General features: G+C 39.0%; 1 protein-coding gene across 11 annotated transcripts in view; it reads right to left on the bottom strand.

Moving 5' to 3' along the window:
• The window catches only part of Bbx (BBX, HMG-box containing), a 271,278-nt gene that overhangs the window by 39,034 nt on the left and 214,814 nt on the right, over positions 1 to 17,430 (bottom strand). For all 11 annotated transcript variants that reach the window (XM_004643964.2, XM_023704103.1, XM_004643966.3 and 8 more), the window contains 2 exons: positions 1,280 to 2,285; positions 149 to 287 (listed from right to left, as the gene is read on the bottom strand). In XM_004643964.2, the coding sequence (XP_004644021.1) occupies positions 149 to 287; positions 1,280 to 2,285 (1,145 nt within the window). The remainder of the gene's footprint in view (positions 1 to 148; positions 288 to 1,279; positions 2,286 to 17,430) is intronic.

The raw sequence follows: 17,430 nt of genomic DNA, 5'->3' as shown, positions 1-17,430 counted from the left end.
ATCTGTGTTTACTAGGGAGTTTTCTAGACTCCAGTGAAGTGTTAAATGAAAAGTCAAGCATTAAGCACCCAGTGGTCTACGTGAACCTTGAAACTCCGACCACAGTGGGCTCCATGCAATGCAGGAGGATATGCATGAAGGCACTTACCCAAGGAGAGAATCTTCTTTCAGCTTACTTTTCTTGAACTTCTTGTTCCCACTGGTCCCACACTGGTTGAATGTCCAGCTTTCTTCACCCCAACACCCTTCATGATCAGAAGAGTTTCCTTTTCCCGAGCTTCGTTTACCTAACGGGGTTCAGGAAACAAGATGCACTCAGTACCCTGGGGTAGGCAGAGAGTACTTTACTTGCTTCACAAGTGGCCTCTGGGCTCTGTAGGTTACTAACATAATATGTGAGAAAGTGACTTAAAACATGTGAGTTTGTCTTGCCATAATTTCATAGGTACCATAGGACTTAAGAGACAAAGAACTGGCTGGGGAGATAGCTCAGTAGAATAAGCACTTGCCTGGCAAATGCAAGGGCCTCAGTTCAATCCCTGGTACCAAAAAAAAAAAAAAAAGAACTACTGTGTTTTCCACTTGTGAACTAGCTAAAGCATGGGATCCCGTGGCTGACAAACACTATTAATTCAAATTTCTCCAAGGCTCACTGGGATGACATCCTTGGAAAACTATAGGCTCTCCATTACCTTCATTGAGGGTTTATTCAGCTGAAGATTCAGGTATCTCTTGTTGAAATATAGCTTGTTGCAGCATCCCCTAGCAAGATGCTGTATTTTAAAATAGATAAATTTATATAAACTACTCCATGGAATAAAACTATAGACTGAATAGTTTGTGGATGCTACTGTGTTCTAAAGAACACTTCAATTACAGTTCTGCCTACCTAATGGAGAGAAACATAGGATATTCTGGAGCTTTCAGGTCAAGACTGTTAGACCCATCTGCCTCATTCTGGAAATTTCATTAGTTTTAAAACCCAAACCAAAAGTTCTTTTTAATACTGATCTTCAAAAAAAGGAGCTAAGCCAAACCATTAAAACAAAAGTTGTTACTTTGACTACTTATATCCTGAGAAGTAGCCACTAAATGATACAATCCTTGCAAAGGAGCTAGAAAACATGTAGGCAAAATCACACATGGCTATGCTGCATTAACCTTGAGGAACGTGCAAGTATGAGCCATTGTGTTCCTTACAGAGGCTCCTTTCAGTAGGCCTCAAGGAAGCACTCCGGCTGGCCTTTGTATGCTTTTGAGGTCTGTGCAAGTCACTCACCTCGGTCAACATTAGCTCGCAGAGAGGTAAGCATGCCCTCAGACACCAGGGTTTTATAAAGAGCACCTTTGCAAGACCTCTCCGATTTCCTGGCGCCACAGGTTTCCATCTTTCTGTGACAGTCACTGTCCTCAGGCTTGGCTTGTCCTGATAGGCTGGGTGGCAGAACATCCTCGGTGGGGGTAAGGGGCTCTGCTTTCATACCCTCTGGCACCTCACCAGAAATGTTTTTGCTGGCAGGAATAGTAATGAAATCTGGAGGTCTTGACTCTTTGGTAATGTCTGAGCACTTTTCCTTTGACATTTTCTTCTCTCTTGATTTCACTTTTTTCTTTGGTGGCTTGGCATCCAAAACGCTTCCCTTGCCACTTGAAGATGTGCGGATCTTCTTTCGAGGGGTTTCTCCAAGTTTGTCAACACCCCAATCTCCTTTGGCGACAGCTTCAATGGTATAAATGACACTTTCGATGTCAGACTCTGAAGACTGCCTCTTTTTGCATGCTTTCTTGGGTGTGGATTTCTCATTTCCATGTCGATCCATTTTGCTTTTCTTTTTCTTCTTTTTTAGCTTCTCTGGTTTGTTCAATGCAGTGGGATCCTCAATGATCATAATTCCATGAGGATGGCACATGTGATCCTTCCGACTGGGAACATCACTGATTATTATCTTGCTACTTGCAGAGTAAGAAAAATCAGAGAAATGACTACATTTTTGGTCTTCCTCTAATTCTTCCTTTGTAATTTCTTTGGAGTCTTCCATTTTTATAGCCATTACATCATCCATTTGTAGCTCTTCAAAATTTCTTAATTCCTTAAACTCTCTTACATTTTCCTCGGCTGGTTTTTCAAATTCTTCCCCCTCCTGCAATCCAGTTGCATCTGTTTTCTCTTTTATTTCTCTTTCTTCTTTTCCTTTTTCTAACTCTTTAATTCTTCCATTATCTGATTCTTTTGCCTTTATTAGTTTTGTTTCTTCCATTTTCACCCCCTCTGATGCCAGGCACATCTAAAAATTAAAAATATAAATAGGGGAACACCATGAAATATCTTTATTATTCCATAATTAAAATTAAATATTTCAATTACATCTCTTTTAAAAATGATCAGAATAAATGTTAAAGTTTTTAATGAGCTTGTTCTGCCAAGTTTAAATGATTCAAATTAGTAAAAAGCTGTATGCAATAGGACATATCCATTAAACTGTATACAAACATATCTGAGACACTTTCTCAGCTTTATCAGATGCTTTTCCTATGAAAATTTGATTTAGCGGAAGGAGGACGGGATCCAGGGTTGAAAGACCCGACTGAGAATGCTGGTTTTGCTCCATGATAACTTCATGGTCCAGAATGAGCCACCGGGTTCCTCACAGCCCTGTGACCTCGCGAAAATGGAAATGGTCCAGTCTCAGACAATTCATGAGGATCAAGTGAGACGACACACTATGGTCACACTCAGTCACTTGAACTCTGCTCAGATTTTCCCATTGCCCCGGGGGCAGGAAACGAGGGAAACAGCAGTAACTCCATTTAACCATTTGAAAACAGAGATGGTAAAGACGACTCATTAAACCACCACAGACCAAACATTATAAATCTAGATTCTGACAACTGGAAAACCACAAAAGCTGTAAAAACAATGAGGTAGTTTTTTTTTTGTTTGTTTTTTTTGTGGAACTGGGGATTGAACTCAGGCCCTTGAGCTTGCCAGGCAAGCACTTACTCTATTGAGCTATCTCCCCAGCCCCTACAAAAAGGTTTTTATGTTTTTTTTTAAATTTTCAATTGAGTTTATTGGTACATTTTATTTATTATTATTTGTATTTTATTTTAGGGAAGGGTCTACAGGGTGTTCAGGGTCTCACTACTAGAACCAACTTGTAGTGATCCTCCTGTTTTCAGCCTCCCCAAAACTGGGCTTACAGGCATACACCACCACGCCCAGTCTCAGTTGCCATCTCAGCATGCCTTGGGGGTGGGGCCAGCACAGATCAAACCCCAGGCACTGAATTCACTGAGCTCTTTGGTCAGCTCTCATTGGTACAGTTTAGGTATACCTAAGTATCACAGTCATCGTACGGAATCTGTACTTGTACAGAATATACCTTGATTCTTTTTTCCCCCATTCCTCTCCCCTCCTTTTCAACCTCTTCCTATCCGTATATAAAAAAGGGTTTTTTTGGTTTGCTTTTGTTTTTTACCTTTTTCTTTCTTTTCTCACTCCTTTCTGTTTGGACATTTTCGTCATATTTCACAATATTGATCACACATTTTCATCTTTATTTACTCTTTTGGTTTCTCATAGAGAAACAATGTGCTATCTATATCCATATATGCCTAAGTTATTTCACTTAGAAGTATGGCCTCAAAGTGCCAAATGTCTTAAGTTTATCCTTCTTTATTGCTGAGTAGTATTCTCATATTAAAAAATCACAAAGGACTAATATCTAGAATTTATAAAGAACACACAAAAAAATCTGATATTCCCAAATTTAAAGACCGAGTCCAAGGACATCTGAAATAAACAGACACTTCTCACATGAATAAGTCCAAACAGCAAATAAATATATGAAAAAATGTTCAACATCACTGCTCGTTCAAAAGGTGCAGATTAACACAATGTTGAGATTCCATCTCCAGAGAGAACGGCTACTATCAAGAAATCAACCAATAACAAATGCTGGAGCGGTTGTGGGGAAAAAGGAACTCTTCTCCACTGTTGGCAGAGTATAGACTGGTACAACGGGTACAACTGTGGAAATTATCATGTGATTCCTCAAAAACTAGGACTAGAGGTTCCACTTGACCTAGTTAGTCCCCTTCCTGAAAGAACTAAAAGCATCATGCCCAGTGATTATGTGTACCCATGTTTACAGCAGCACTTTTTTTCTTTTTTTCCTTTTTTGGTGGGAGCTGGGGATTAAACTCAGGACCTCACATTGTCCGGTAGGCACTACACTACTCAACTATAACCCCAGCCCTAACAGCATGTTTTGTAATAGGTGAATTTACTTGGCTTCAGATTCTGACCAAAGCTGAGATGAAACTGTTTAGTGCCTTACACCCTTTATCTCAGTGACTATTTATATACTTTTGCTGTCAGAATATTCATGAACTTGTCTATAAAGTGGGAAAACTACATACAGTAAGATGTCTAGGGCACCAGTTTTCTAGAATCTGAAAAATTCTGAATGTAGAAACACATCTGGTCTCAACATGGTTAAATTTTTAAATTCACCAAAATTTCACATACATGACATTCAAGAGCAAAGTTGCATCTTCTTCATCTTCCAGGTCCCTTAATATTTCAATCTAAGGTTATTTTCTGAGAGGAGAAACTGTGGTTTAGTGTAAAATGAATTTCTGAGTACCTATGTTTTCATTCATAAATACTAAACTACAAGTTCCCAAATGCCAGGCCCACAAAGCACAACTACACATACATAAATCAATAGGGCAAGGTTTCTAAGTTTGAGCAATTTAACAAGAAGCTGCTGATACTAATTTGGTCAAGAGCATCCCAGGAAATCCTCACCATGACTGCCTTTATTTACTCTGCACTAACAACTGAGAGAGGAAAATGTACTGGGGCTTGCTGAACCACTACGACATCAAGCACCCAAGCAGAAAACTAACACACCTTTAGGAATAGTGATCTTACCAAATAGCAAGCTATCCAGATTGTTAACCTTTATAAAAGTCATTTTTAAAATGGATAATAAATTGAATTAAACATCAGATGTCTTTGTGCGTCATTTTTTTCTTAGTACTTTGTTTTTTTAAATGTATTTGGTACAGGGTCTGACTAGGCAGTTTGGACTCAGTGATCCTCCTGTTCCAGCCTCCCCAGAGCTGGAATTACAGGCATGTGTATCCATGCTGGGTCTTCCTGTCAGCTTGGCACACCTGGAGTGGGGCCAGCACAGCATGCAGTGCGGGAGATCAAACCTGGGTCCTTGTACTTGCCAGGCAGGAACTTAGACTGCTGAGCTATCTTTGTGGTCCTTTTCTTACTACTTTCATTGCATCGCAAACTTCTCTGGGAAAATTATGTTATGATTAGTGATACTGGGAAAAAACTGGGAGAGGGTAAGGAAGGCAATAACTTCAAGTTTTAAAAGATGAACATGTCAAGAGTGCCCAGCTCTTCAGATCATTCACATGAAAGATTCACAATTCTAAAGTTTCACAATGTAGCTACCTTTTTCAGGAAATAAAGTGAGAAAAAGGCTGAAGACCGAGAAATTCCATTTATTAAACCTAACCAGAAATAAAGTTAAAATGTTATCTTAGATTGATTCTAAAACACTGACATATTATATCTCCTCTGCATGTTTTAATCTTTGGGGAGAATTCACTATTTCGGTATCATTTCTGAAATAATTTTTATTTCCCTTCAACTGTCCTACCCTTTGATGAATAACTATTTCATGTGAGCTAAGACTATATTATATTAGTTCTAGAAAGAAGGACAGAAAGGTATCTTCAACATAAATTTTAAGTTTTTTTTTTCAATGACTGTCACTCTGGTGGCCTTATTTCAGAGACCTTTTATCATCGAGGCACTGGTTTTTACAGCAGTATGCCAACAGCTTGATTCGTAAAGGTTCAACTTAGCAAACCTAATAATACTTTGCAAACTCCATTCTCTGCTTCAATATATTTCAAAATGATTCTTCTCATCACCCCTGATAGGATTTCATAGCTAGGAATGAAATGGAACACATGCAAATATTCACTCTGGGGACATATTCTGGGAAATAGCATAATATTTCTTCTGTAGGTAATTACACCAAACACTAGTCATGCTTTACTTCCTCGTTTTAGGCTCTTAAAAGTTTTTTCACAAATAGAGTATGTTAATCCTAAATTATAGAAAAAACAATTATATTGCTGGAAATGAAATTATAAAAGCAAAGCAAATATGTCTAAATTAAAAACTGCAGATCACAAATGCATTCACCAGCCCAAAGTCAAACCCGAGTCCCTGGGCTGGGCGTGTGATACTCTAGAGGGGGTCTGACACAGCCTCCCTCCCCTCACAGCCCCTGGCCCCCGCAGCACTCAGAGCATCAGTTGGCCAGTTTGCACTGTGAACCTTCCCCTCTATTAGAAGGCACTTCTGTTTTAGGCTTTTTAAACACTGAGTAAAAAACCCGAGACTTGATCAGTCTTAGTCCTGGAGGTGAGAAGAGCTTGACCACCCCCGCACATGAGCTCTGAACCTTGAGTCCAAAAGAGGAAAGAAAACAAGACTGAGAAGTGGGATGACAGAACAACCTTCACTGGGCTTTATTGAACCAAAGTGCAAAAACGTACAAGTGTAACTTATAAATGATGTAAGGCTTTGCAAGAGCTGGGGCAAACTGATGGTTTTGTGTGGCAATATTTTTTCTTAAATTATATTCCTAGCCCTCTTATAATATACCAGACGGGAAGTAGGTGAACTCTCTGTAGGGATGTTAGGTATGTTTTAATGGGACACAGAGATGAATAATTATTCTTTTTTAAAAAAAACCCTCACATCACACTTGCAGCTTGTATTGGGATTGTAATCAATTAAAATTTCAGATTTCTTAACCCACATAATATGGTGGGAAGGGGCTAGGGAGATAGCTCAGGAATCTAAGCATCTGCCTGGCAAGCACAAAGACCTAGGTTCTATTCCCAGTACTGCATGCAGTGCTGGCCCTGGAACCCCAGGTGTGGTGGCACACGCCAGTAGTCCCAGTGCTGGGAAGGCTGCGAAAGGAGGATCGCTACAAGTGTGAACTGCATAGCAAGACCCTGTACCAGACAAATAAATAAATAATTGAATGGAAAAAAATTTAAAAATATGGTGGAAAGCTTGGTTTCGGCAACTTTATATTTTTGCAATTCATGTAAGCCTATAGTGAAGGGGCTGGGGAGATGGCTCAGTGGAATAAGCGCTTCCCTGGCAAGTGCAAGGGCTTGCGTTCAATCCCTGGTTCTGCCAAAAAAATAAAATAAAATAAAATAAATAAACCTACAGTGAAGACTTTCCCTCGTTCCTTACAAAGTTTATCATGCAAAGTTGAAATGAGTTTTCTTCCAGTTTTGTGAGATAAATACTTATTTAATGGATCTATTTTTTATGTCTTTGTCTAAGTCTCTGATGGTCTGTTGAGTGGGATACAGTCAAGGAGAGAGTTCTGAAAAATTTCTAAGATGCTTTCACCAGGCAGTTTTGGGGTATTAATACATTTCTGTAATCTCAGGCTGTTTCAATATTCAGTCTATATTGTTTCCATTCTGTTCACAGACATTGTAAGATTATCTACCAAAAGTCTTGCTAGAATGTAGCTACGATATGCAGTAGCATTCTCTTAGCCTATTGTACAGCCCATCACAACTACACCAAAGAGAAAATGAGGCTGGAGAGGATACGTGTCAGGGGCATGTAAGCGAAGAAAAACAACTTATGACTAGCAAAGGAATTTCACGTCAGCAGTAGGCTTTCTGCACAGGTCATGAACTCAGTTGGAAGTGAGGCAATGCAGCGATTAGGAACGGCATGAAGCTAACGGGTGAAGCACATTACAGAAAGCATGTCATAGAAGACCAGGGGCCATGACTCCCATGGAAGATGGAGGCACGGTGGGACTTTCCTCAAGGAGCTGGGACACAGAAGAGACGCTGTTTTGCTTTGCCCTGACACCTCACCCCTTCCCAACATGCCCTTGCCTCTTTTTCTGCCATCCCCTAGTCTCACCCATGTGCCACTGGCTGAATCCAGGTGGATTCTGGAAACACAGGAGGAGACAAAAAGCAGTCTGCAGCCATGTGAGGTCTAAGGCGGTGAGCGCAGCAAGCGCACTCCGGAACAGCATGTGTCTTCATTAGGGAAACTGGTAATTCCCAGTTTTCATTGTTTGTACAGTTCAAACATTATTAGAATAATTTCAAATGTTTCTAGGAATTGATAGTATACATTTTGGGAATAATGCTTATGCTTTTTTGAAAATTATAATGATTTCTCCTTTTTATTCTTATTGATTTCTTTTATTTTCCACAACTTGTCAAAGATTACCAAAAGTGAGAAAAATCTCATTTGCAAGGTCTTACAGTATCCTACAACCTATTTTTCTTCTGTAGAAAACCTGAATTAACAGAGACCATGTTACTATAGCTCTTTCAAACTAACACATACTTTTTTTTCACTCATACTTGCTGTTTTGAACATAATTTTTCTTACCTCTACTTCAGAATGGTAGCAAATAAAGAATGATTATGCAGTTTTGCTTTTTGTTTTGTTTTCATAAGACTTCAAAAAATTTTTAAAAAAACATTATTGGTGCAAGTTCTCACTATGCAGCTCAGACTCATAGTGATCCTCCTGTTTCAGCCTCCCCAGTGCTGGCATTACAGGCATTCACCACTACGCCCAGTCTCGGTGGCCAGCTGAGCTCACCAGCACAGTATGGGACCAGCACAGTATGCGGTGCCAGAGACTGAACCCAGGTCCTCGAGCTTGCCTCGGCACATGCTTAGATCACTGAACTATCTCTGTGGTCCTGTAAGGCTTACTATTTTTTTTTTTCTTTTGGTGGAACCAGGGATTGAATTCAGGCCCTTGCACTTGCCAGGGAAGCGCTTATTCTACTAAGCCATTTGCCCAGCCCCAGGCTTACTAGTTTTAATCTAGACACAGACAATTTTCTTTTCTTTAATTTTAAATAGATAAAAAATGGCCTTAAGATTTTTGTTTGGGTTTAAGCACAGTTCATACTAAATTTTAGAATACTCTTCTTGCTGAGACTAGTCTTTCACATTCCTACCTAGTTATCTGTAGTACAATGTTCATATTCTTTTACAAATTATTGTATTAGGGTTTAGGTTAGCATAATGTGAAAACATCTTCTCTATTCTCCTGCTGAGGTACGTGCATGTATGTGTGTACGTAAGAGACCGAAATTGAGATCTTGGGCTTCTTTACATGTACTCCCCAAATCTGAATTTTTCTTTTCCTTAAGAGTAAAGAATATACTCAGCTCCAAGCTTTCTCATTCTGATGCATTCTCACTCTAGGCATCTTCTTACAAGCATTTCAATTTTCTGTTTGTCCCAACAAAAATAATGAAAGATAATCTCTATGATTTCTGCTTTTGATATTTATTTTCTGGGTCACGTTAAGCGTTTTCACACGACAGAGCCTGGGAACAGTTATGGAAGCGTTAGCTCCAACAAGATGCCTTACTCTTGCAGGTAAAGCAATTGTGTACTGGGAGGCAGTCTCAACAGGCAGTGAGGCTGGCTGGCAGCAACACCGGATTTCACAGAACTCAAGGTAGACCCTGCCACCGCTCGGCTATTCTGATTGAACAGTTTCTGCCAACTATGATTATTTATGGGACTTCCCTAAACCTTTCTGTGCCTCAGTTTCCCAATCTATCAAACAGAGATATCCGCATTTTACCTTAGTGTGAAGTATAACGAGTACACATGAATAGAACCTGAAATAGTGCCTGGTACAGAGCAAAATTCGCATATTGTGATAATCTCCGTGCCAGGGTGTGAGGGCAAAAGAATAATTGTTAGAATAATGGCAGTAGGAACAGTCTTTTGTTTGTTTTTTCAAGATAGGGTCTTCTATGTAATTCAGACTGACTTTGAACTTACTACGTAGCATAGGCTGGCACAGTGGTCCTCCTGGGCTGGGGATATAGCGTAGTGGCATAAGTGCCTGCCAGGCAAGCCAAAACAAAACATCCCATAGCAATCCTCCTGCCTCAGCCTCCTGAGTACTAGGATTACTTTCCTTAGTAGGAATAGTCACATTAGTATTAACAACACACCATATGCTTGATAGACCACTTTGTTGTAATTTTTCTAGAGTTTAATGCTTCTACAATGACAAAACAAAACATCCACCCCCACATAACAAAATTACATTCAGAAAGATCTCAAATCAAAATCACACAAGTGGGCCGGGGAGACAGCTCAGCAGCATAAGGACCTACTTAGCAATTGTAAGGTCCTGAGTTCAATCTTTGGAACCACAGGGAGTAAAACAACAAAACAGCACAAAACAAAAAACAAGTATGCTTATTCACAGTTCTGAGTATAGGCATATTACTTACATCTATTTTGGGTGCATATATCCACAACTAAGTGGAACTTACAAATGTACATACAAACTACATTATCCTTACATATATGGACATGTGCCAAGACAATTACACAATAGATATAAAAGGACACAAATCAACATGAGCTTGAGGCGATAAAAGTGCACTGTGGGAAACATGGAATTAATGATCATTATTAATTTAGTCAAGATGTCCTTTAATAGAAGGTTGGCTTATAATCAGACCTTAACATAGTGCATGACATAGTAAATGACAGCTTTTTCTCTTACTATTTTAAATTGAAAAATAAACTTTTTAGAAGTGAGAGCAGAAAGTCATCCCCTTCTACAGATGGAATTTCCAAGGCTTGTATTCGAATTAGTTAAAATGTAAATGTTTTAAAATAAATGATAGACACAAATATTTGGCACTTTTTGTCTATTTCCTCAGCTATTTTATTTTTATAATTAACTGAGAGTATAAAATGTATTCTGTTCATCCTGGTATTCTCCAAGAATAGTTGCACACCTTTTAAAAAGAAGGCATTCAACAGATAATTGTGTTAAATTGAATGGTTCATTAGTTCTCAGGTAATGAGTGAATTTAAAAATGTATTTCTGATTCGAATCAGGAAAGTTATTTTATGGGTCTATAAAAACAATGGTAATTAAGAGCGAGCTACTGTCAGACCTGGACTGGCAATCACAGTGTCCTTAGTTACACCTCCCAAGAGCACCAGCGAAAATTAATCACAAGTACCTAGATTTTACCTCTGTGACTAAAACCACACGGAGATTTCTCACTCTCTCGTGTAGCCAAAAGGGCCTGGTGGTCATAAGCTGGAAAAAACGTGACTTGTTTTCAAAACGAGGCTGCGCCTCCATCTCAAAAGTACATTTATTAGATTAATGTATAGAAAGTTGTCTTCCAACCAATTACAAAGCAAAAGCAGGAATACTGCAGGAGTGAGGCAGACTGTAGCAGGAGGATTCTACTCCACACTCCAGGTTCTGAGGGCTGCTGGAGTTAGTTCAGGTCAGAGTACACCTGAGGCCCAGGGGTTGGAAATGGGTTCCCTTCAAAGACAAAAAACCTGTGCTCCATCATGCTTTTATCTCTGAATAAGGAACCATAGGAATGCATTCCTTTCCACAAATGTTAAGATACTGATTCATTTACTTAATATGTCCTGTTTCATAAGACTTAGAGAAATGGGGAGTGAAAATAATCATGCATAATATGTAATATGTAAGAAATGATACCACGGCAGAAAACATTTATCTAGTATTAAGAAATGAGAACTAGTTCCTAAATGCACCATATTATTTTGCTATTAGTTATACTTTGCCTCATATTGCCTATTATAAAGGTGTCACCTAGGTTAAAAATAAGGTAGCATGAAAACAGACCTACTGACATTAATCAGGAAGTTTCAATGTCAAAATCTTTGCTTTTGAGTGAAAACAAATGTTTTGCAGCCAAGGTATATTTACAATCACTTTGTGCTTGTGTATTATCTGCCAAAACAGTGTAGACATAACCCTAAAATGACATTTAGCAATATTTTCCAAGATGTGCATTTCTTCTATAATTAAATAAAACCAGAATGTTTTGCTATAAAAATACATGCTGGTTGACAGTTTCTGAGACTAAACGACAGTGCAGCTGCTAAGAAAATTAAATTATCTTTATGATAAAAGATAACTGGCCACAAAACAGTGGGCTAAGCATCTCTCAACAGTAAAATCTGGGCAAGTTAAGTAATTTCCTACTTGGTTTGCTCAAACAGTTGGGCCAGGTGAGATGGTGGCTGAGGCATTTCTCTTTACTTAATATTTCTTCAGAAATCACATGATTTTTAAAGGTTCCGGATGAGGTGGTGGTTGATCCACAGGGTCATCTGCTAACTCTCCCCTAGAGACCTAATAGTCAGTTATGAAATGTACTTCTGTATTTCAATGCCTCCAAAAATAAGTTGATACAATTGGAAAAGAGATGTAAAGTTTATGGAGTTTTCTAAAAATGACCCACAACTTTGCATAAGAAAATAAATAAACAACTTTAGAATAAAAGGCCCCTTTCCACAGTGCAAGCCTGACTGGGAGGAGCTGGGGGAGATCTGAAGGCTCATGGTCTTGCTTGAGGTCACTGGGGGTGGCTCACATCAATAGTAAACACAATAGAAAGCTTAAAGTAAGTCATATTTAAATCAGACACGACCTACAACTGGAGGGACATGTGAAAGTGAGTAGGGGCATCACAACCAACCTGGGTTCTCTCTGAGATTTCCTACTGTTTGCAACACTGTGTGCAACCTCTGTAATTTTATTAACTTCTGTAATTTTAATGTAGCTTTTAAGTGATTCATAATTTCCATACAATTTAATTTCTTCAGATATCAGAATAAATCCATCTTTATCATCTACTTGATTTTGAATGGTTTTATCAAGAGACAAGAATATAACAACAGCTTTTCCAATTCCCTGGAAGCCATCAGACCCATAATTTTGCCTTTTTATATATCTGGAGAAACCCAGCATCGTCTTTCTTTAACGACTAGGTTGATAAATTGAGATAGAGATAAATATAATACAGACAGAGAAAACCACAGATCAAACTCAGCATCCCTAAATGACTGTTCTTTTTTCATCTGTGCTCATAGGCAGGTATAGATCCGCTATCCTAACTCAACCATTTAGCTGGTCATTTCATCTTTTTCTGACTCGTCTGATATGACATTTCCTCAAGTGTCTCCCCTCAGCATCTCTCACCTTTTTATACTTATCAGGGCTTGTAAAACCCTGGGCTTCCTAATGTAGGGCTCAAAGAGCAGGGGAAAATTCTGGAAGCCACCCTTTCTGACACTTAGGGTTAGCAAGTGTCAGCTCTAGCTCACTCTTTTGTCCCTCATCAAACTACATGCGTCTCCCAAAACTTCTCTCGACAAGTATCTGCTTCTGCCTCCTATTCTGACTGTCTGATTCTCTGATCTTGGTTCTTCTCCTCTCACGTGTGGCTGTCCATAGAGGATTTCTACTCTACCCTATGCACAGGCACCAAGAGTGTCTCTCCATGTGCCCTCAGTCTCCAGTGGTTCCTTCTCCCTTCTTAGCTCTGCACTAAACACTCTCCCCATCCGGCTCAAAGGCGCAGTCCACCTGTACCTTTCACAGTCTCTCAGCACAGACCTCTACCCCTGCCAGCTTAATGTACTCACAGCACCTACCTATCTCTTCTGCTCCCTTTGTCTTTTTCGGTTATCTTTCTCATCTCTCCACTTCATTATGCACAAGTCATAATCTCTGCTATGGATGGGTGTAGAGTATAAAGGAGGGATGCAGCTAAGTGCACCTTGGTGACGGTAGTGATTGTTGGCCTCCGAGTCAGGGCTCAGCACGGAACAGAGAGCAGGGTCACTTGGAGAGCAAATACCTAAGAGGGGAGCCATTAATCAGCCCTGGCCAATTATTCGCACAGAGGAAGGCTGCCCCAGACTATCTAGAATCTCTAAATTTTCAAGGGCAGTTAGAATGCTGCATTTATTGGAAATCCAGTTTTAAAATATTAGGCACTAATTGAAATGTAAAATATATACAAGAAAACATGGGTCAAATAAAGTACCTCCGCAGCTGGGAGGCAGCCTCAAGTTCGCTAGTTTCTAACTCCAACTATTCTGAAACAACTTCATTAACGCTTTTTCATGCTCTCCACCCTACGCTTGGTCCCAGAACCTTTCTGCTGATACGAGTTTTTCTCCTTCTTAGTTTTATACATTCACTTTGTGTATCATTCTTCACACAAGTGAAGTTTCATCATTTCACTGGATGATTCCTCATTAAAATCACCATGTGCTGTTTTTCTTTTTTATTCCTTAACCTTTACTATCTGGTCTCTTTGCCACTAGAGTCAGCTTCTTGAAGAGCTGTACTCCATAGCTTCTTATAACCCTTATACTATCTTCCCAAGCACATTTATGAGTAGGCATTTCTATAAGGGTGTAAGATGGATCTTGGCAGTTTCAAAAGCACAGACATTTTCTGAAAAGGAAATATAAGCTCTCCTTCTTTGACAGCACTCTTGAACACCTGTCATCTTACTCAGCCACACATACGCGTGTAGGAGTGGGCTGTCTTCCATAAGACTTCTATAATACTCACATGCCTATAACAAGAAACGTGCAGGCTAAAACAAGATGATAGGACAACCCAGAGTTTAAGAACACAACCGATGGAGACAGACTGTCTTGGTTCCTACCTAAGCTCTAACACTTAACTGTGCACATGACCTTAAGTTAGTTAAATTACCTACCTTTTGTGTCCTTTGGTTTCCTAGTGTGTAAATGGTAGTGACAAGATTACTTGCCTCAGGGGACAGTTGTATGAACTAAATTAGTAAGCAAACAGTATTAAAATTGTGGCTAATTCACAGTGGATTCTCAAACATCAGTCATTATTATCCGAGGGTAAATATTAAAACTTGCATAAAATAATTATATTTTAAAATCTACCTTAAAGAATACTAAAAATTATTTCTGAAAAACTACATGTAGCCCTAAGAACAGTACTATCAGGTTTGTGCTCAGCCCTTAAAGATAATCCAAAGCATCAACACTGAACCTGGGTTCAGGAATTCTTTTACCAGTGATCTGGGTAGTTTGTAGGTTTAGTCCTCAGTGTACTAAAAATGTGTGTACACCCACTATTACTGGTTTGGAGTAGACATTTAATAATTAATGTTTGTTATAATAAATGAATAAACTGCTCTACATGTTAATTAAACAACGTTGGGACTAGGAATCTTCAAGCATAGAATCTCTGAAATGTATAGATCAAATTATATCTTTAGACACCTCTGCAGGGTATCCAACTACAGCAACTATAACACAACAATCATTTTAGGAAGTATGCTTCATTGTTCTTATATGACCTGACCTAATTCGTCTCAAAATGAATGAAACACAATGTATCATAGTACTTGTACAAATAAAGTAACTAAACTGTATACACCTCAAAAAAGCTCAAACCAAAGCACTGTATTTTTTCAATTCCCTGACATCAGCAGAAATCTCCCTTCCTGGCTAGCAGATCCCTTAACAAATACCTGGAACAAATCCAGAATTTCAGGTCGTGTTTCAGCTACTAAAAGTCTACCCATGAAAATGCAAGCATATGCCTGAATGGGGTCTTCCCCAGGGCATTCCCAGGCTCCAGGGCCACCGAAAGAGGAAGGATCTTCCAGTACAGAACAGAGTGCAGGCCAATCCAAGACTGCTCCTTTTACTACCTTTCTTTACTTTTTGGGGGGTGGTATTTTTGCCTGTTTAGGTAGGTACACAGAACACTGGTAAGTGGGACTATGTCTAAAATATTTCTTGCTTCTAAGAAGGCATTTCTTGCAAGAAACCACCTTATTTTAAGGGAGATCTAGTCATTCTCCCCACCCCAGCCCACAGGACTGGGTTGGCGAGGGGCAAATGCTTAATTTGGGGGCTGGTTCCTGGACCTTCATAAGGTCTAGATGCCCTGGTTTAGACACAGAAGATGGATGATGTAAGTAAAACTAACTGCCCATGCTTATGCCTTTTTGTTGTTGTTGTTGGTTCCTACATCTATAAAAGAGTGATGACATTTTCAGGGGATGCCACAGGCAGGAGTGATATTAAAGTACTTTATATATGAGGAAGAGGTGCCAACTGATCCAAAGGGATGTGGTCTCAGGACAGAACCTGTGCAGTTAAAGCTGTCTCTTCAGGTTTGACATAGTGTTAGTTCTACTAGGCAACATGAAAGATTCTTCAATAATCAGTTGTATTCATTTACTTTTACAAAGAGGTCTAAGAAATAAACATTCTAAAAAAAGAAACATTCTACTATCTTAAAGAAAAATGAGTACCAAAATACACAAGAGATAGAAAAATTAAGAAAACATTTGTCGGTGATTATTTGAAGACAGTTAATCCACTGTGCACACAATTATGCTTAATTAAAAACTCAGAAGAAGGGGCTGGGGAGATAGCTCAGTGGAATAAGTGCTTCCCTGGCAAGTGCAAGGGCCCGACTTCAATCCCCAGTTCTGCAAAAAAAAAAAATAAAAAATAAAAAAAAAAACTCAGAAGAGCCAAGCATGGTGCCACCCACCTGTACAGTGAGGTAGGAGGACCCTAAGCTTGAGTTCAGCCTGGGCTACATAGTGAGTTTAGGCCCATCTGGACTATATAGATCCTGTCTCCAACAATACAAAACAAAACCAACAACAACATAGAAAACACAACAGTAACAATAAAAACTGGGAAGCCTTTAGGATATCATTCTGGAACACATTCTATTGATGTCATGACATCATAATCAAGTGGGACAAATAATAATGGGAGAAAATTTTCTTGGAAAATTTCTTTTTAGCAACTTTGACTCATCAAATCATATATTTTTACTCAGTTGTTAAAATAAACTAAGTCTGAGTATAAGCTGACTTGCCATAATTAGAATAGGCTTATTTCTGTCATTTTACCCCCTTAAAATTATGATGCCAACATTCAAACATCTGGTAAATCACAGCATCTGCTTCATATCTGGGATGCATCCCTACAAATTAGAAGAGTGTTCTTTTTAATGAGCTCCGATTTAATAAGGAATCTTTTTTTTTAATGACTGAAAGAAAATGAGAAGACAAATTTCTCTCTTTAGTATCCTCACACCAAAATATCCCAAAGGTTCATACCTTTCTAAAAAAAGGTTTAATAAAGATAAATACTACATAGTGAAAGTTAGTTTTGTAATTTGCTGTTGTTTCATACTGAAGTAACCATATGTACATTTGTGTACATGCACACAAACAAATCGCATAACCAGGAAATGCAGAGGGCTCATGCATTCTTATTATTCAAGAAGTTGCTTCTTTGCAACCAATCACTGTATCATCTACAAAATCCAGAAAATCCTTGACACCAGTCTGTTTACTAAGACTTCTTTTGAGAAGTTCTGTCTATAGATCACCAGAGCTTTTGTCTGAAGCAGTAGTGTGCACTGACTCACACAGTTCCTTTTGGAGCTATTCCTTGCTGTCC

This window comes from Octodon degus, unplaced genomic scaffold, assembly GCF_000260255.1.
Source record: "Octodon degus isolate 3935 unplaced genomic scaffold, OctDeg1.0 scaffold00187, whole genome shotgun sequence".
In the NCBI taxonomy this organism is placed as follows: Eukaryota; Metazoa; Chordata; class Mammalia; order Rodentia; family Octodontidae; genus Octodon; species Octodon degus.
Note: the sequence above shows the minus strand (reverse complement) of the source record. Positions and strands in the feature narration are given on the sequence as shown.